The following is a 19,728-nucleotide window of genomic DNA, read 5'->3' on the forward strand; positions in this document are numbered from 1 at the left end:
CCAGGCTGGAGTGCCATGGCGCGATCTTGGCTCACTGCAATCTCTGCCTCCTGGGTTCAAGCAATTCTCCTGCCTCAGCCTCACGAGTAGCTGGGACTACAGGCATGCGCCACCATGACCAGCTGATTTTTTTTTGTATTTTTAGTGGAGACGGGTTTTTGGGGTTTCATCATGTTGGTCAGGCTGGTCTCGAACTCCTGACCTCAAATGATCCACCCACCTTGGCCTCCCAAAGTGCTGGGATTATGGACATGAGCCACTGTGCCTGGCCTACTCTAGCCGTTTCAACCTCTTCCTCAATAATGGATTCAGCTCCCATAACTAGGAAATGCACTGCCCAGTGCCCACCACCCTAACTGCTGCAATCATTCCAGCAATCGGCAACTCCATGATGCCACACCCCACTATACACAACAACTCAACTACAATTCGAACCACACAACCAACACAACGTCCAACTCCAAGCTCCACCATCCCCACCAAATATCCCTTCTCATTTCCACCATAACCCACACTTTACCTTGACCCATAGTGATGACTTTATTTTTATTTATTTATTTTTTTTTTGAGATGGAGTCTTGCTCTGTCGCCCAGGCTGGAGTGCAGTGGCGTGATCTCGGCTTACTCTGAGCTCTGCCTCCCGGGTTCATGCCATTCTCCTACCTCAGCCTCCCGAGTAGCTGGGACTACAGGCGCCTGTCACCACGCCCAGCTAATTTTTTGTATTTTCAGTAGAGACGGGGTTTCACTGTGTTAGTCAGGATGGTCTCGATCTCCTGACCTCGTGATCCGCCCGCCTCGGCCTCCCAAAGTGCTGGGATTACAGGTGTGAGCCACCGCGCCTGGCCAGTGATGACTTTAAACACCATCATCCCCAAGCACACCTTCACTGTGCTCCACCACCCCCATCATTACAATCTCCACCAGCCCAACTACAGTCATCAACACCAAACCCAATCGCCCACCCCACCAATACCATGGTTCCAACACGCCATCAATCTAACCCTCACTGCTTCTGAGTCAAACAATAATACAACCCAACAACAAAATCAAAATTCTAAATGGCTCAACCTCTACCAGCCCAACCTCCCCAGCCAGACTGCCAATTCTGTGATGGTTTAAAAAACGTCCACAAGTGGGGGCCAGGCACGGTGGCTCATGCCTGTAATTCCAGCACTTTGGGAGGCAGAGGCGGGTGGATCACCTGAGGTCAGGAGTTCGAGATCAGTCTGACCAACATGGAGAAACCACATCTCTACTAAAAATACAAAATTAGCTGGGTGTGGTGGTACATGCCTGTAATCCCAGCTACCGGGGAGGCTGAGGCAGGAGAACTGCTTGAACCCGGGAGGCAGAGGTTGTGGTGAGCTGAGATCACACCATTGCACTCTAGCCTGGGCAACAAGAGTGAAACCCCATCTCAAAAAAAAAAAAGAAAAAAGAAAAGAAGTGACTAGGTCACAAAAGACATTGTGGCTTTCTTTCGGCTGGGCACGGTGGCTCACACGTGTAATCCCAGCACTTTGGGAGGCCGAGGTGGGCTGATCACGAGGTCAAGAGATAGAGCCCATCCTGACCAACATGGCGAAACCCCGTATCTACTAAAAATACAAAAATTAGCTGGGTGTGGTGGCGTGTGCCTGTAGTCCCAGCTACTCGGGAGGCTGAGGCAGGAGAATCGCTTGAACCTGGGATGTGGAGATTGCAGTGAGCTGAGATTGCACCAGTGCATTCCAACCTGGCGACAGAACAAGGCTCTGTCTCAAAACAAAACAAAACAAACAAAACAAAACAAAACAAAACAACACAAGACATTGTGGCTTCCTTCTTGCTCTGTTTCTCAATCACTTGCTCTGGGGGAAGCCAACCACCATGTCATGAGGACACTCAAGCTGCCCATGAAAAGGCCCATGTGGTAAAGAACTGAGACCTCCTGCCAACAGCCAGTGAGGCACACAAGAATGCGCCATCTTGGAAGCAGATCCTCCAGTCCCAGTCGAGCCTTCAGATGACTGTCGCCCAGCTGACATCTTAACCACAACTTCAAGAGGGACACTGAGCCAGAACCACCTTAGCTAAGCTACTTTTGATTTCCTGACTTTTAGCAACTATGTGAGATAATAAATGTTTGTTAATTCAAGTTGCTATACTTTGGGGTAACTTTTTTTTTTACACAGGAATGAAGAATACAAACTGCAAACACCTCAGCCTCAACCCTCATATTCTTTTTTGAAATTTACTTTTATTTTTATTTATTTTTTTGAGACAGAGTTTTGTTCTCGTTGCCCAGGCTGGAGTGCAATTGCACAATCTCGGCTCACCACAACCTCCACCTACCCGGGTTCAAGCGATTTTCCTGCCTTAGCCTCTCAAGTTAGCTAGGATTACAGGCATGCACCACCATGCCCGGTTAATTTTGTATTTTTAGTAGAGACGGAGTTTCTCCATGTTGGTCAGGCTGGTCTAGAACTCCTGACCTCATGTGATCTGCCCGCCTCGGCCTCCCAAAGTGCTGGGATTACAGGCATGAGCCACTGTGCCTGGCAATTTCTTTTTATTTTTAACTTTTATTTCTTATTTTTTGAGATAGGGTCTCTCTATGTTGCCCACGCTCGTGTCAAACTCCTGGAATCAAGGGATCCTCCCACCGCGGCCTCCCAAAGCCACTGTGCCTGGCCAATGCAATTCTTACTTTTGGATTACATTTCCAAATCCATCCCTGTGGTGCACAGGCCCTGAATTGATCCCCAGTGATCTACACCTTGGCATCCACACCTCTGTGTAATCTTCTGGAGTGTAGCGGTATCTGTGACTTCCTTCCCTACAATAGAATATGGCAAAGGAAATGGGTTAGCACTCTGTTAATTAGACTCCATCCATAGTGGATTTTTTTTTTTTTTTTTTTTTTTTGGAGATGGAGTCTTGCTCTGTTGCCCAGGCTGGAGTGCAGTGACGTGCTCTTGGCTCACTGCAACCTCCACCTCCCGGGTTCAAGCAATTCTCCTACCTCGGCCTCCTGAGCAGCTGGGACTACAGGAGCACGCTGCAATGCTTGGCTATTTTTTTTTTTTTTTTTTTTGTATTTTTAGTAGAGACAGGGTTTCACCATGTTGTCCAGGCTGCTTTCGAACTCCTGAGCTCAGGCAATCTGCCTGCCTCAGCCTCCCAAAGTGCTAGGATTATAGGCATGAGCCACTGTGCCTGGCCCACAGATTTTTTTTTTTTTTTTCCCAGAGACAGGGTCTCAGTCTGTCACCCAGGCTGGAGAGCTGTAGTGCACTCATAGCTCACTGCAGCCTCAACCTCTGAGCTCAAGTGATTCTCCTGCCTCAGCCTCACAACTAGCTGGGGCCACAGGTGCGTGCCACTACACCCAGCTAATTAAAATTTTTTTTTGTTTTTTTTTTTTGTAGAGACAGGGTTTTGCCATATTGCCCAGTCTGATCTTAAACTCCTGGGCTTAAGCAATCTTCCCACCTTGGCCTCCCAGTGTTAGGGTTACAGGTGCGAGCCACCATGCCTCGCCAAGAAGCCTTCTTAACAAGGAGCTGTGTGTGGCTGAGGGCCACTTCCAGACAACAACCAGTAAGACCCTGGGACCCTCAGTTACACAGCAAAAAAGAAATGAATTTTGCCAAAAACCTGAGGGAGCTTGGAAGCAGATCTTTCTCCAGATGAGTCTCTGATGAGACCACGGCCCTCTACAACACGTGGATTGCAGCAGGGGGAAACACGGAAAGAGAAAATGTAACTAAGATCTGTGCCCAGATTTCAGACCTATGGCAATTGTTTTTTGTTTGGGTTTTTTTGTTTGTTTGTTTTTGAGACAGAGTCTTACTTTGTCACCCAGGCTGGAGCACAGTGTACAATCACGGCTCACTGCAGCCTCAGCCTCCAAGGTTCAGGCAATTCTCACACTTGAACCTCCGGAGTAGCTGGGACTACAGTTGCGTGCCACCACACCAGGCTAATTTTTGTATTTTTTGTAGGATGGGGTCTTGCTATGTTGCCCAGCCTGGTCTCGAACAGCTGGGCTCAAGCCACCTGCCCACCTAAGCCTCTCAAAGTGTTGGAATTACAGGCGTGAGCCACTCTGCATATGGCCTCTCCTGTTTTGTCTTCAGAGCATCTTTTTTTTTTTTTTTTTGAGACACAGTTTCACTTCCATCACCCAGGCTGGAGTAAAGTGGTGCAGTGGTGCGATCTCAACTCACTGTAACCTCCGCCTCCTGGACTCAAGTGATTCTCCTGCCTCAGCCTCCCCAGTAACTGGGATTACAGGCACCTGCCACCACGCCCAGCTAATTTCAAAGCACCCTTCTGGGGACCTGCACATCGTCACAGAGCCAGGGGCTTTGTGAAGTCATGTTGGCAAGCAGAGATGAGCAAACACGGCTTCTAACGTTTGCTTCTTTGTCTCCCAACTCCAGTTTCTGCTTCCATCTTCCTATGATGATCTCCTCTGCCTCGAATCTCTCTCTGCCTTTCTCTTCCAAGGTCACTTGGCGTTGGATTGATGGGCCACAAAGATGATGCGAGAGGATCTTGTGTCAAGGTCTTTAACTGCATCTTCAAAGACTCTGTGATGGTTAATACTGAGTGTCACCGGGCGCAGTGGCTCACGCCTGTAATCCTAGCACTTTGGGAGGCGAAGGTGGGCAAATCATGAGGTCAGGAGTTCGAGACCAGCCTGACCAACGTGGTGAAACCCTGTTTCTACTAAAAATACAAAAATTAACCGGGCATGGTGGCACACGCCTGTAATCCCAGCTACTCAGGAGGCTGAGGCAGGAGAACTGCTTGAACCTGGGAGGCAGAGGTTGCAGTGAGCCAAGATCATGCCACTGCACTCCAGCCTGGCGACAGAGCAAGACTCTGTCTAAAGAAAAAAAAATACAGAGCGTCAACTTGATTGTATGGAAGGATGCAAAGTATTGATCCTGGGTGTGTCTGTGAGGATGTGCCAAAGAGATTAACATTTGAGTCAGTGGGCTGGGAAAGGCAGACCCCCCCCTTAATCTGGGTGGGCACCATCCAGTCAGCTGGCAGCATGGCTAGAATATAAAGCAGGCAGAAAAATGTGAAACGACTAGAATGGCCTAGCCTCCCAGCCTACATCTTCCATGCTGGATGCTTCCTGCCCTCAAACACTGGACTCCAAGTTCCTCAGTTTTGGGACTCGACTGACTCTCCTTGCTCCTCAGCTTGCAGGTGGCCTATTGTGGGACCTTGTGATTGTGGAAGTTAATACTTAATAAACTTCCATATATATGTGTGTGTATATATATGTGTGTGTGTGTGTGTATATATATATACACACACACGTAATAGGCAGATGGCCTATTGTGGGACCTTGTGATTGTGTAAGTTAGTACTTAATAAACTTCCATATATATGTGTGTGTATATATATGTGTGTGTGTGTCTGTGTGTGTATATATACACACACAGACACACACACACATGCATATCCTATTAGTTCGGCCCCTCTAGAGAACCCTGACCAATACAGACTCTTTCCAAATAAGGGAACATTCACAGGTTCCAGGGATTTGGATGTGGGCCTATCTTTTGGGGTCCTAGGGAGGGAGGGAGGGGCTGGGGCCTGGATTCTTGGATTCCCATTCAACCCACTATAATTGATCCCTGGTTAAAGTGGTATCTGCTGGGCTTTTTCACTGTAAATTTAACATTTTTCCCTTTGTAATTTTTTTTTTTTTTTGACATGGAGTCTCACTCTCTTGCCCAGGATGGAGTGCAGCGGCGCTGTCTTGGCTGACTGCAACCTCCAGCTCCTGGGTTCAAGCGATTCTCCTGCCTCAGCCTCACAAGTAGCTGGGATTACAGGCACGCGCCACCACACCTAGCTAATTTTTGTATTTTTAGTAGAGATGGGGTTTCACCATGTTGGCCAGGCTGGTCTTGAACTGCCGACCTCGTGATTCACCCGCCTCGGCCTACCAAAGTGCTGGGATTACAGGTGTGAGCCACTGTGTCCAGCCTTCATCAATGCTAATTTCTTTTTTTGTTGTTGTTGTTTTTTCGAGATGAAGTCTCGCTCTGTTGCCCAGGCTGGAGTGCAGTGGCGCAATGTCAGCTTGCTGTAAGCTCCGCCTCCCAGGATCACGCCATTCTCCTGCCTCAGATTCCCGATTAGCTGGGACTACAGGCGCCCACCACCATGCCCGGCTAATTTTTTTGTATTTTTAATAGAGACGGGGTTTCACTGTGTTAGCCAGGATGGTCTCCATCTCCTGACCTCATGATCCGCCCGCCTTGGCCTCCCAAAGTGCTGGGATTACAGGCGTCAGCCACCACGCCCAGCCTTCATCAATGCTAATTTCTTAGTGCATTTGATGTCTGTTGCTGCCGTAACAAATTACCACAAACACAGGGCATAAAACACAAATTTGGCCAGGTGAGGTGGCTCACGCCCGTAATTCCAGCACTTTGGGAGGCACAGGCGGGCCGATCATGAAGTCAGGTGTTCGAGACTAGCCTGGCCAACATGGAGAAACCCCATCTCTACTAAAGATACAAAAAATTAGCCAGGCATGGTGGTGCACACCTGTAATCCCAGCACTTTAGGAAGCCGAGGCGGGCAGATCACCTGAGGTCAGGAGTTTGAGATCTGCCTGGCCAACATGGTGAAACTCCATCTCTACTAAAAATACAAAAATTAGCTGGGTGTGGTGGCAGGCGCCTGTAATCCCAGCTACTCGGGAGGCTGAGACAGGAGAATCACTTGAACCAGGGAGGTGGAGGTTGCAGTGAGCCAAGATCGTGCCATTGCACTCCAGCCTGGGGGACAAGAGCGAGACTTCGTCTCCAAAAACAACAAAGTCAGCAATAGCAGGTCAAGTCCTTGCCCTATGCCACGCCTCCTGCCTTCTCTTTTCTCTTTGTCTCCATTCCCCAATTCTAAGGGTTCAGGGCATTGGATTGGGCACACTTGGGTAATCCATGATAATTGCCTCACCTCAAGGCCTGCGACTTTACTCACATCTGCAAAGTCCTTCTGACAGGGAGCATCAGACAGACAGAGGTTCCAGGGATTAGCTGCAGACATCTTTGGGGACTGTTATGGGCTGAATTGTGTTCCGCAAAGACATACGTTGACGTCCTAACCCCGCAGTACCTCTGAATGTGACCTTATTTGGAAATAGAGTATTTGCTGATGTGATTATAGCAGTTAGAATGTGGTCAAACAGGCCGGGCGCGGTGGCTCACACCTGTAATCCCAGCACATTGGGAGGCCAAGGTGGGCAGATCACGAGGTCAGGAGAGCACTCCAGCCTGGGGGACACAGTGAGACTCCGTCTCAAAAAAAAAAAAAAATCCATCTCCAAACCTAAAGATCCAGCCACCCCAATTGACGATCCCCAAACCATCCTGGCTAACACAGTGAAACCCCTTCTCTACTAAAAATACAAAAAAATTAGCCGGGCATGGTGGCAGGTGCCTGTAGTCCCAGCTACTTGGGAGGCTGAGGCAGGAGAATTGCTTGAACCCGGGAGGTGGAGGTTGCAGTGAGCTGAGAGCACGCCACTGCACTCCAGCCTGGGCGACAGATTGAGACACCGTCTCAAAAAAGAAAAAAAAGAAAAAAAAAACTATTTACTTGTTTTTTTATTTTTGAGACAGTCTTGCTCTGTTGCCCAGGCTGGAGTGCAGTACTATGATCTTGGCTCACTGCCACCTCTGCTTCCCAGGTTTAAGCTATTCTTCTGCCTCACCCTTCTGAGTAGCTGGGATTACAGGCATTCGCCACACCTGGCTAATTTTTGTATTTTTAGTAGAGATGGGGTTTCACCATTTTGGCCAGGCTGGTCTCAAACTCCTGGCCTCAAGTAATCCACCTGCCTTGGCCTACCAGAGTGCTGGGATTACAGGCGTGAGCCACCTCGCCTGGCCATTTTTTTTTTTCTTCTTAAGACAAGGCCTTGTTCTGCTGCCCAGGCTGGAGTGCCGTAGTGTGATCATAGCTCACTGCAGTCTCAAACTCTGGGGCTCAAGGGATCCACTCACCTTAGCCTCCCAAGTAGCTGGGGCTACAGATGTGCACCACTGTGTCAGTTAATTTTTTGTAGAGACAAGACTGGACATGATGGCTCACACCACAATGAGTCGTGTTCATACCACTGCACACCAACCTGGGCAACAGAGGGAGACCCTGTCTAAAAAAAAAGCTACAGTAATCAAAACAGTGTGGTATGGTATATAGATAGACATATATGAACCAGTGGAATTAAATAGAGAGCCCAGAAATAAACCCTCACATATATAGTCGAATGATTTTTGAAAAGGGTACTAAGACCATTCATAGGGGAAAGGACAGTCTTTTCAACAAACGGTGTTTGGAAAACTTGATATTTACATGTAAAATAACAAAATTGGACCCCTACCTTATACTATATTAAAAAATCAACTCAAAATGGCTCAAATGGCCAGGTATGGTGGCTCAAGCCTGTAATTCCAGCACTTTGGGAGGCTAAGACAGGTGGATTACTTGAGGTCAGGAGTTCGAGGCCTGCCTAGCCAACATGGTGAAACCCCATCTCTACTAAAAATACAAAAAGTAGCTGGGCATAGTGGTACATACCTGTAGTCCCAGCTACTCTGGAGGCTGAGGCAGGAGAATCACTTAAACCTAGGAGGTAAAGCTTGCAGTGAGCCAAGATTTCACCACTGCACTGCAGTCTGGGTGACAGAGCAAGATTCCATCTCAAAAAAAAAAAAAGGTGTAACAATTTTCATGGAAGGAGGCTGGTGAGTTTATCTGGAATTTATTTTAGGGTATTATATAGCAGAAATATTTAAACTTTATACATTTTAACCAATAACCTCAACATAATACTTTGAATAATTTTGCTACATGTATTCCTTATTGCTTTTTGATGTTATATTAGCCCTTTTTTTTTTTTTTTAAGACAGAGTCTCGCTCTGTCACCCAGGCTGGAGTGCAATGGCATGATCTTGGCTCACTGCAACCTCCACTTCCTGAGTTCAAGAGATTCTTCTGCCTCAGCCTCCCGAGTAGCTAGGATTACAGGCATGTGCCACCAGGCCCAGCTAATTTTTGTATGTTTAGTAGAGATGGGGTTTCACCATGTTGTCCAGGCTGGTCTCGAACTCCTGACCTCATGATCTGCCCACCATGGCCTCCCAAAGTGCTGGGATTACAGGTGTGAGCCACCACGCCTGGCCCTCAATTATTTTCATATTTATTATCTTTCTATTTTTCTTTCAGGATAACACTAATTAGTGTTACATTATAATATATTTTAATATCTTGGCTTTGGATATCCCTTAATACTCATCAACAGGAAAACCAATCTTTGTTTTACTCATTTACTTCTTTAGACAACCTATATAATAATTGTGTCCAATCCATTGAAAAATAATCTCATTGGGATTTTGATTGAATCTGCTTTAAAATCACAATGTAATTGGGGGAGAATAAATATCAGCAGAGCATGCATATTAGCTATCCAGAAAAATAATTAGTCTTTCAATGTATTTAAGGACTTTTTTCTTTTTTTTTTTTTGAGACGGAGTTTTGCTCTGTCGCCCAGGCTGGAGTGCAGTGGTACAGTCTCGGCTCACTGCAAGCTCTGCCTCCCGGGTTCATGCCATTCTCCTGCCTCAGCCTCCTGAGGAGCTGGGACTACAGGTGCCCGCCACTGCGCCCGGCTAATTTTTTGTATTTTTAGTAGAGACAGGGTTTCACCGTGTTAGCCAGGATGGTCTCGATCTCCTGACCTCGTGATCCGCCCGCCTCGGCCTCCCAAAGTGCTGGGATTACAGGTGTGAGCCACCACGCCTGGCCAGGACTTTTTTTTTTTTTTTTTTTTTTGCAAGTAGTCTTTCAAAAATATATTTGGTCCTCAGGGTACAGAATTGGATTAATCATAATTGCTGGTCCTTGGTACATACTGTTATTATGTGTGCCAATTCTTAAGCTATTATCTCTTGGCTTCAAATCTATTTCCCAGCACTGGGCTTTGTGTAACTGGGAATGGGACTCTGAAAACCCCACTTTGACTTTGCCAAGTGGTGTGTTAGCCTCTGCCAATAGGGGGTGCCAGACTGACTGTAGAGCCTGAAGGAGGAAAAGGGGTCTTGCTCCTTCCTGTTTGCTCTCTGCTTACTTCCTGTTGGTTTCCTGTTCTCATCTGCGTCAGCAAAGCTTCTTCACCCTGTCCAAGGCAGTTCTTTCCTGTAGCAGCAGCTAAATCCAATTTGCAGTTTTTCCAAACTTGCACATCCTCAGAGATGCCAGACCATTTGGGGATGCCAGACCAGCACCCCTGCCTGAGAAAATTCTAGTCTCGGGCCGGGTGAGGTGGCTCACGCCTGTAATCCCAGCTCTTTGGGAGGCTGAGGCGGGTCGATCATGAGGTCAGGAGATCGAGACCATCCTGGCTAACAGCCTTTGGGAGACTGAGGCAGGAGAATGGCATGAACCCGGGAAGCGGAGCTTGCACTGAGCCAAGATCACACCACTGCACTCTAGCCTGGGTGACAGAGCGAGACTCCATCTCAAAAAAAAAAAAAAGAAAATTCCAGTCTCTGGTGATCCTCCTCTGAGCTCAGAAACACCAGCACCATCTGAGCAGTACCTCCTCTTCAGAGCCTCAGTGTTTTTTTGTTTTGTTTTGTTTTGTTTTTGTTTTTTGAGACAGAGTCTCACTCTGTAGCCCAGGCTGGAGTGCAATGGCACGATCTTGGCTCACCGCAAACTCCACCTCGCGGGTTCAAGTGATTCTCTTGCCTCAGCCTCCCGAGTAACGAATTACAGACGTGTGTCACCACGCCCAGCTAATTTTTGTATTTTTAGTAGAGACGGGGTTTCCCCATGTTGGCCATGCTAGTCTTGAACTCCCAACCTCAGGTGATCCACCCGCCTCGGCCTCCCAAAGTGCTGGAATTACAGGCGTGAGCCACTGTGCCCAGCCCAGAGGCTCAGTTTTATGTCCCCTGGCTCCTGATCCAAATGTATAGTTTTAAATAACTCTAACCTTTGTTTTTCATACCCTAGTGAGATAGGAATTTGGCAAGACTGGTTTCCAAGACAACAGGACACAAGACCTCACTCATAAGACAGAAAACAGCAAAAGAAACTGGCTAAAACCAGCTAGAACCAAGAGGACAATGAAAGGGACCTCTGGGGCCGGGCCTGGTGGCTCACGCCTGTAATCCCTGCACCTAGGGAGGCCGAGGCGGGTGGATCACCTGAGGTCAGGAGTTCGAGACCAGCCTGACCAACATGGAGAAACCCCGTCTCTACTAAAAATACAAAATTAGCCCGGCGTGGTGGCGCATGCCTGTAATCCCAGCTACTCGGGAGGCTGAGGCAGGAGAATTTCTTGAACCCGGGAGGCAGAGGTTGTGGTGAGCCGAGATCGTGCCATTGCACTCCAGCCTGGGCAACAAGAGCCAAACCCCATCTCAAAAAACAACAACAACTAAAAAGAAAGTGACCTCTGGTTACTTTCACTGCTCATTATATGCTAATTGTAATGCATTAGCATGCTAAAAACATTGCCACCAGCGCCGTGACAGTTTACAGATGCCGTGGCCATGCTGAAAAGTTACCCTGTGTGGTCTGGATGGGGGAGAAAGCCCGGGTTCTGGGAACTCCCTGCCCCTTATCTAGAAAACCCATGCATAATTCACCTTTTATTTAGCATATATTCAAGTAATAACCATTAAAATAACCAACCAACAATCCTCAGAGCTACTCTGCCTATGAGGTTGCTACTCTTACTTTCCTTTTTTTTTCCAATTGTAAAGCACTGATCCTGTTTATTTGGCAGGAAAACGAGACAATCCAACAGCCCAGGAGGGACAGGTGGACTTAATCCTCCTCCTCGTCGTCTCCAGCCCCAGTCCCACCCTGGCCCTTCTTGGCGTTCTTCCTCTTCACGTGGCCCGGGCGGCCACCCCCATAGGGAGAGCGCAGAGAAGTCGATGTGCTTCTGGGAATCCAGGCGGACAATGAAGGACGGGGTGTTCACCACCTGCTTGCGGACCCTGATATGGCGCTGGCGGATCAGCACGCGAGCGTGGTGGATGGACTTGGCCAAGCCCAGCTTGAAGACCTGGGTCTGTAGGCGTCTCTCTAAGAAATCCTCTATCTTCAGGCCCAGGATGTAATCCAGCTTCATCTTGCCCTCATCCAGCACCCCAATGCGGACCAGCCGCCGCAGCAGGGCGTTGCCTTCGAACAGACGCCGTGGGTCCTTCTCATCAAGCGTCAGCAGTTCCCGGGCGGCCTTGCGGATCTTGGCCAGGGTGAATTTGACCCTCCAGACCTCACGTTTGTTCCGGAGCCCATACTCTCCGATCAGCTTCAGCTCTTGGTTGAGACGAGATTTCTCGAAGGGTCTCCGCGGGGTCACATAAGTTTTGTGACAAACCCAGCTCCGGGCCACTGGCATGTTGGCTCCGCTTCCCCGTCTGCGCCTGAGTGCAGGACCCGGTCACTGAGAAAGAGCTCCTTTCTTTTTCTTTTCTTTTTTCTTTTCTTTTCTTTTCTTTCTTTTTTTTTTTTTTTTGAGACAGAGTCTCGCTCTGTCACCCAGGCTGGAATGCACTGGCGCGATCTCGGCTCACTGCAACCTCCATCTCCTGGGTTCAAGCGATTCTCCTGTCTCAGCCTCCCAAGTAGCTGGGACTACAGGCGCCCACCATCATGCTCGGCTAATTTTTTGTATTTTTAATAGAGATAGGGCTTCATCGTGTTAGCCAGGATGGTCTCGATCTCCTGACCTCGTGATCCGCCCGCCTAGGCCTCCCAAAGTGCTGGGATTACAGGCGTGAGCCACCGTGCCCTGCCTTTCCTTTCTTATTTTTTAAGACAGGGTCGCCCAGGCTGAAGTGCAGTGGCACAATCTCGGCTCACTGCAGCCTCCGTGTCCCAGGCTCAAACAATCCTCCTGCCTCAGCCTCCCAGGTAGCTGGGACCACAGGCTCATATCACCACAACTGCTAATTTTTGCATTTTTTGTAGAGACAAGGTTTCACCGTGTTGCTCAGGCTAGTCTCAAACTCCTAGCCTCAAGCAATCTGCCTGCCTCAGCATCCCAAAGTGCTAGGATTACAGGTGTGGCACCATGCCCCGCCCTTACTTGCTTAATAAATTTGCTTTCACTTTACTCTGTTGGTTCATTCTTGAATTCTTTCTTGCATGAAGCCGAGAACCCACTTGGCCTCCCAGGATGAACCACAATTTGGGGTTCACCCAGTGACACCTTCTGGTGCCCAACATGGGGTGAGATGAGGGGAGACCTTCACCCAGACCTCTAATTAAGACCAACAGGTGGCTGGGCACGGTGGCTCACGCCTGTAATCCCACCACTTTGGGAGGTTGAGGCAGGTGGATCACCTGAGGTTGGGAGCTCAAGACCAGTCTAGCCAACATGGTGAAACCCCGTCTCTGATAAAAATACAAAAATTAGCCAGGCGTGGTGGTGCATGCCTATAGTTCCAGGTACTCGGGAGGCTAAGGCAGGAGAATTGCTTGAACCCGGGAGGTGGAGTTTGCAGTGAGCTGAGATTCTGTCTAAAAAAAAAAAAAAAAACCACAGGCACCATTGGGCCTCCGTGGGAGACTGAGCATCCCCTCTGTTCCCCTGAGCCATCAAGGTCTTTCCTTTAACTGATTTCCTTGCCCTTTTACTCTATTCTCCATCCCCTTGAGCATTGTCCCATCATCTGGATGCCCCAGATGGAAGTATGCCTGCCCAGCCACACCCCTTTTTTTCTTGAGATGAGTCTCACTCTGTCGTCCAGGCTGGAGTGCAGTGGCACGATCTCAGTTCACTGCAACCTCTGCCTCCCCAGTTCAAGCAATTCTCCTGCCTCAGCCTCCCCAGTAGCTGGGATTACAGGCACCTGCCACCACGCCTGGCTAATTTTGGTATTTTTAGCAGAGATGGGGTTTCTCCATGTTGGCCAGGCTGGTCTCAAACTCCTGACCTTGTGATCCGCCTGCCTTGGCCTCCCAAAGTGCTGGGATTACAGGTGTGAGCCACCACACCCAGCCCAGCCACACCCTTTATAACCTGCCTTGTCACCTCTCTCAGGCCTTTTCTCTTTTTAATGACTATTTTACTTTTCTGCTCTTAGTGCCAAAATGTATGCTTATGATGCTTATTTCACTGTTGGACTGGTAGCATTTGTTCTGGTTATTTGGGCAATTTTTGCTATTCTGTATCAGGTAGGGCACTTTCCTTGTTTTGAATTCTTTATTTTGGAGAGATACCCCTTTGTTCTGATTCTGGAATGCCAGAGTCACATTGTTCCGTAGCCTCAGTTGTGCCTTTGGGGTTCACTGTCAGCCACCCTCAGGATGCTCCAGGGTTTTCGGCATTTGGCGTGGGGACCCTTGGTGACTGACATCTGGAGGCCCCAGGTCTTTTGGTATTTGGTGCCCTGGATTCAGGTTGGGTGGTTGTACTGGTAGCCAGACTCAAATTTGTTTTTTTGTTGTTGTTGTACGGAGTCTCACTCTGTCACCCAGGCTGGAGTGCAGTGGCGCAATGGCTCACTGAAACTTCTGCCTCCCAATTTCAAGCGATTCTCCTGCCTCAGTCTCCCAAGTAGCTGGGACTATAGGCATGCACCACCACACCCAGCTAACTTTTTATATTTTTAGTAGAGAAGGGGTTTCACCATATTGGCCAGGCTGGTCTTGAACTCCTGACCTCATGATCTGCCCGTCTTGGCCTCCCAAAGTGCTGGGATTACAAGTGTGAGCCACCATGCCCAGCCTGTTTGAGACCGAGTTTCACTCTGTCACCCAGGCTGTAGTGCAGTGGTGCAATCTCAGCTCACTGCAACCTCCTCTTCCCGGGCCCAAATGATTCTTGTGCCTCATTCTCCCGAGTAGCTGGGATTACAGGCGTGAGTCACTGCACCTGGCCAAGAAATTTGTTTTTGGTTGGAATACTGCGTGGGTCATTACAAACTGGGAGACCAGAAATTTTAGCCTAAAAATAGTTCTTTGTGGCCAGGTGTGGTGATCATACCTGTAATTCCAGCACTTTGGGAGGCTGAGGCGGGCGGATCACAAAGTCAGGAGTTTGAGACCATCCTGGCTAGCATAGTAAAACCCCATCTCTACTAAAAATTCAAAAAATTAGCTGGGTGTGGTGTCATGCCTTTAGTCCCAGCTACTCGGGAGGCTGAGGCAGGAGAATCGCTTGAGCCCAGGAGGCAGAGGTTGCAGTGAGCCGAGATCATGTTACTGCACTCCAGCTGGGTGATAGAGACTCTGTCTCAAAAAATATCAATCAATCAATCGATCAATCAATCAATAAAATAGAGGGCGTGTGCCTCTTTCTGAGTCTGATCTGGCTTTATGTAAGGATAAGTTTGGCCAGTTTTTGGAGAATCCAGTAGTTTATTGAAGAGTTTGTTAAGTTGGCCATGTCCTGTGACCTGACTTGGCATGACTAATGAATATTATTGTCTACCTGCTCTACAGTAGAGGAAAAACAGAGGATTCTAGGCACTCCCCATGAAACCACAAATGGAATGGCCACTTGCAATCAAAGCCATGCCATTTATTGGGAGGAGGGAATGCAACCCCAGATTGGCCCCTGATCTGGTTTGGCTGTGTCCCCACCCAAATCTCATATTGAATTGTAGCTCCCATAATTCCACCATGTTGTGGGAGGGACCCAGTGGGAGATAATTGAATCATGGGGGGCAGTTTCCCCCATACTGTTCTGGTAGTGAATAAGTCTCATGAGATCAGATGATTTTATAGGAGTTTCCCCTTGTGCTTGGCTCTCGTTCTCTCTTGCCTGCCACCATGTAAGACGTGCCTTTTGCATTCTGCCATGATTGTGAGGCCTCCCCAGCCACGTGGAACTGTAAGTCCATTAAACCTCTTTTTCATCCTTTTTTTTTTTTTTTTTGAGACAGTCTTGCTCTGTCGCCCAGGCTGGAGTACAGTGGCACAATCTCGGCTCACTGCATCCTCCGCCTCCTGGGTTTAAGCAATTCTCCTACCTCAGCCTCCCAAGTAGCTGGGATTACAGGTGCCCGCCACCATGCCCGGCTAACTTTTAAATTTTTAGTAGAGATGGGGTTTTACCATGTTGACCAGGCTGGTCTCAAACTCCTGACCTCTAGTGATCTGCGTGCCTCGGCCTCCCAAAGTGCTGGGATTACAGGTGTGAGCCACTGTTCCCGGCCAGTAACAAAGTTTTAGAAGTACAGAGTGTTAGGGCCAGGTGTGGTGGCTCACGCCTATAATCCTAGCATTTTGGGAGGCTGAAGTGGGTGGATCACCTCAGGTCAGGACTTGGAGACCAGCCTTGTTGGCAGAAGAGCTGAGGCAGGGCTTGCTTGTCTGACATAATGTAAAAGAGTCTTGGAACATGTCCTGGGTTCAGGGTCTAAAACCCCTTGTGGCCTATGGAACACCAAGCTCTGTGCTTAAGGGTGGAAGGCTGCCCTACCGCACTACAATCTAAGCCCAGGACATAAACCCCCTTGTGGCTTGAAGAGAACTCAGGGCTCAGGGCATAAAACCCCTTCTAGCCTCTGGAATGTGTCCAGACTTGCTGGCCCCTTGCTCCTTGCTCTCCCAAGATCATAAATTGATTGTGTCTTGAGTGAAAAGAACTTGTTCTCCCTTATCTCAAGTAGCAGAGCGTATGCTAAACCGTCACAGCTATGCTTGATGCACCACTACCTTTCTACCCCCATGTCTGCACGTCCTCACCACCTGCTTCTTTGTTTGATTACCAATAAATAGTGTGGGCTCCCAGAGCTCAGGGCCTTCGCAGCCCCCATACACCAGCGTTGGCCCCCTGGACCCACCCTATGTACTCTTAACTTGTTTTGTCTCATTCCTTTGACTCTGCCAGATTTCGTAGCCCCCACGACCTGGTGTTGGGTCTGATCACCCCAACAAGCCCCATCAACATGGTGAAACCCCATCTCTACTAAAAATACAAAAATTAGCTGCTGTGGTGGTGAATGCCTGTAATCCCATCTACTTGGGAGGCTGAGGCAGGAGAATCGCTGGAACCTGGGAGGCAGAGATTGCAGTGGGCGGAGATGACGCCACTGCACTCCAGCCTGGGTGACAGAGCAAGACTTCGTCTCAAAAAAAAAAAAAAAAAAAATAGGCCGGGCGCGGTGGCTCACGCCTGTAATCCCAGCACTTTGGGAGGCCGAGGCAGGCGGATCACGGGATCAGGAGATCGAGACCATCTTGGCTAACAAGGTGAAAGCCCGTCTCTACTAAAAATACAAAAAAAAAAAAAAAATTAGCCGGGCGTGGTGGCAGGCGCCTGTAGTCCCAGCTAATCGGGAGGCACCCGGCCAAGGCTTTTGATTTGTTTACTGGAACCTCATTGCAAACAACCAAAGATAATAAATAATGAATGATGCCACTACATGCAATAACTGTCATCCCGTTTTCCACCTCCCAGGATATCATCACATCATTAAACAGCTCATCAAAGAGGTGAATAACCTAATCCCAGAATCCCGTCTTCAGCATCTTTTTTTTTTTTTTTTTTAGACGGAGTTTTACTCTGTCACCCAGGCTGGAGTGCAGTGGCGCGATCTCAGCTCACTGCAACCTGTGCTTCCCGGGTCCGAGCAATTCTCCTGCCTCAGCCTCCCGAGTAGCTGGGACTACAGACGCTCGCCACCATGCCTGGCTGATTTCTGTATTTTTAATAGAGACAGAGTTTCGCCATGTTGGCCAAGCTGGTCTCAAACTCCTGACCTCAGGTGCAGTTGGCCTCCCAAAGTGCTGGGATTACAGGCGTGAGCCACCGCGCTCAGCCCAGCATCTGTTTTCTGAGACCACTGGTAGAGGGAAAAGCAACTTCATCTTGGATGCTCATCTGCCGTGTTGGCGTCTGACTCACCCCAGCTCTGGGAAGGGCCCTAAGACTTCCAGTTTAGGCTGGGCACAGTGGCTCACACCTGTAATCCCAGCACTTTGGGAGGCCAGGCAGGCAGATCACGAGGTCAGACCATCTTGGCTAACACGGTGAAACCCTGTCCCTACTAAAAATACAAAAAATTAGCCGGGTGTGGTGACAGGTGCCTGTAATCCCAGCTACTCGGGAGGCTGAGGCAGGAGAATGGTGTGAACCCGGGAGCCGGAACTTGCAATGAGCCGAGATCCCGCGCACCACTGCACTCCAGCCTGACAGGAGCCACGGTTCCTGGCCAATCACCTTTTCTTTATGGTCTATAAGCTTTACGTCTGGGGGTAACAGTGCAGAGATCTGCTGTCTTTTTTTTTTTTTTTTTTAGAGTCTCATTCTGTCATCCAGGCTGGAGTGCAATGGCACGATCTCGCCTCACTACAACCTCCACCTCCCAGGCTGAAGCGATTCTTCTGCCTCAGCCTTCAGAGTAACTAGTTCTACAGGAGCGCACCACCATGCCCGGCTAATTTTTTGTATTTTTAGTAGAGACGGGGTTTCGCCATGTTGGTCAGGCTGGTCTCAAACTCCTGACTCAGTGATCCACCCGCCTTGGCCTCCCAAAGTGCTGGGATTACAGGCGTGAGCCACTGTGTCCAGCCTTCTGTGTTTGTTTGTTTGTTTGAGACAAGGTCTGGCTCTCTTGCCCAGGCTGGAGTGTAGTGGCTCAAAGATGACTCACTGCAGCCTCAACCTCCCAGGGTCAACTGATTCGTCCACCTCAGCCTCCCGAGTAGTTGGGACCACAGGTGCATGCCACCATGCCCAGCTAATTTTTTTATCCTTTGTAGAGACAAGGTTTCACCATGTTGCCCAGGCTGTTTTCAAATTCCTAGGCTCAAGTGATCCACTGGCCTTAGCCTCCCAAAGTGCTAGGATTACAGGCATGAGCCATTGTCCCTGGTCCAGCTTCTGTTCTTAAGTCCCTATTAAATGTTTATTTCTAAGAAACTAGGCCGGGTGTGGTGGTTCACACCTGCAATCCCAGCACTTTGGGAGGCCGAGGCAGGTGGATTACCTGAGGTCAAGAGCTGGAGACCAGCCTGACCAACATGGCAAAATCCCGTCTTTACTAAAAATGCAAAAATTAGCTGGGCATGGTGGTGCATGCCTATAGTCCCAGTACTTTGGGAGGCCGAAGCGGGCAGATCACTTGAGTCCAGGAGTTCAAGACTAGCCTGGACAACATGGAGAAACACTGTCTCTACTAAAAAAAAACAAAAATCAGCAGGGAGTGGTGGTGCACACCTGTAACCCAGCTACTCTGGAGGCTGAGGCAGGAGAATCGCTTGAACCTGGGAGGCGGAGGTTGCAGTGAGCCAAGATCGCACCACTGCACTCCAGCCTGGGTGACAGAGTAAGACTCTGTCTCAAAAAACTAAAACTAAGAATTAATTACTTCAGGCCTGGCGCGGTGGCTCATGCCTGTAATCCCAGCACTTTGGGAGGCCGAGGTGGGTGGATCACCTAAGGTCAGGAGTTTGAGACCAGCCTGGCCAATGTGGTGAAACCCCATCTCTACTGAAAATGCAAAAAATTAGCCGGGCATGGTGGCAGGCGCCTGTAATCCCAGCTACTCGGGAGGCTGAGGCAGGAGAATGGCGTGAACCTGCGAGGCGGAGCTTGCAGTGAGCAGAGATCCCGCCACTGCACTCCAGCTTGGGCAACAGAGCAAGACTCTATCTCAAAAAAAAAAAAAAATTAATTACTTCAGTCCAATCAAACCTTACATTCCATCCTCCCTGGTCCAAAACCCTTAG

The 19,728-nt window shown here is 49.0% G+C and overlaps 1 protein-coding gene and 1 pseudogene across 1 annotated transcript in view; both read right to left on the reverse strand.

Moving 5' to 3' along the window:
* Positions 1-2,538: 2,538 nt before the first annotated feature.
* Positions 2,539-19,728, reverse strand: part of TSKS (testis specific serine kinase substrate) — a 56,676-nt gene continuing 39,486 nt past the window's right edge. Inside the window, exon 9 of the mRNA XM_054464801.1 lies at positions 2,539-2,821. Coding sequence (XP_054320776.1) covers positions 2,689-2,821 — 133 coding nt within the window. The 3' untranslated portion in view covers positions 2,539-2,688. The remainder of the gene's footprint in view (positions 2,822-19,728) is intronic.
* On the reverse strand, positions 11,788-12,479 carry LOC129020462 (small ribosomal subunit protein uS4-like; annotated as a pseudogene).

The sequence above is a fragment of the Pongo pygmaeus genome, chromosome 20 (assembly GCF_028885625.2).
Source record: "Pongo pygmaeus isolate AG05252 chromosome 20, NHGRI_mPonPyg2-v2.0_pri, whole genome shotgun sequence".
In the NCBI taxonomy this organism is placed as follows: Eukaryota; Metazoa; Chordata; class Mammalia; order Primates; family Hominidae; genus Pongo; species Pongo pygmaeus.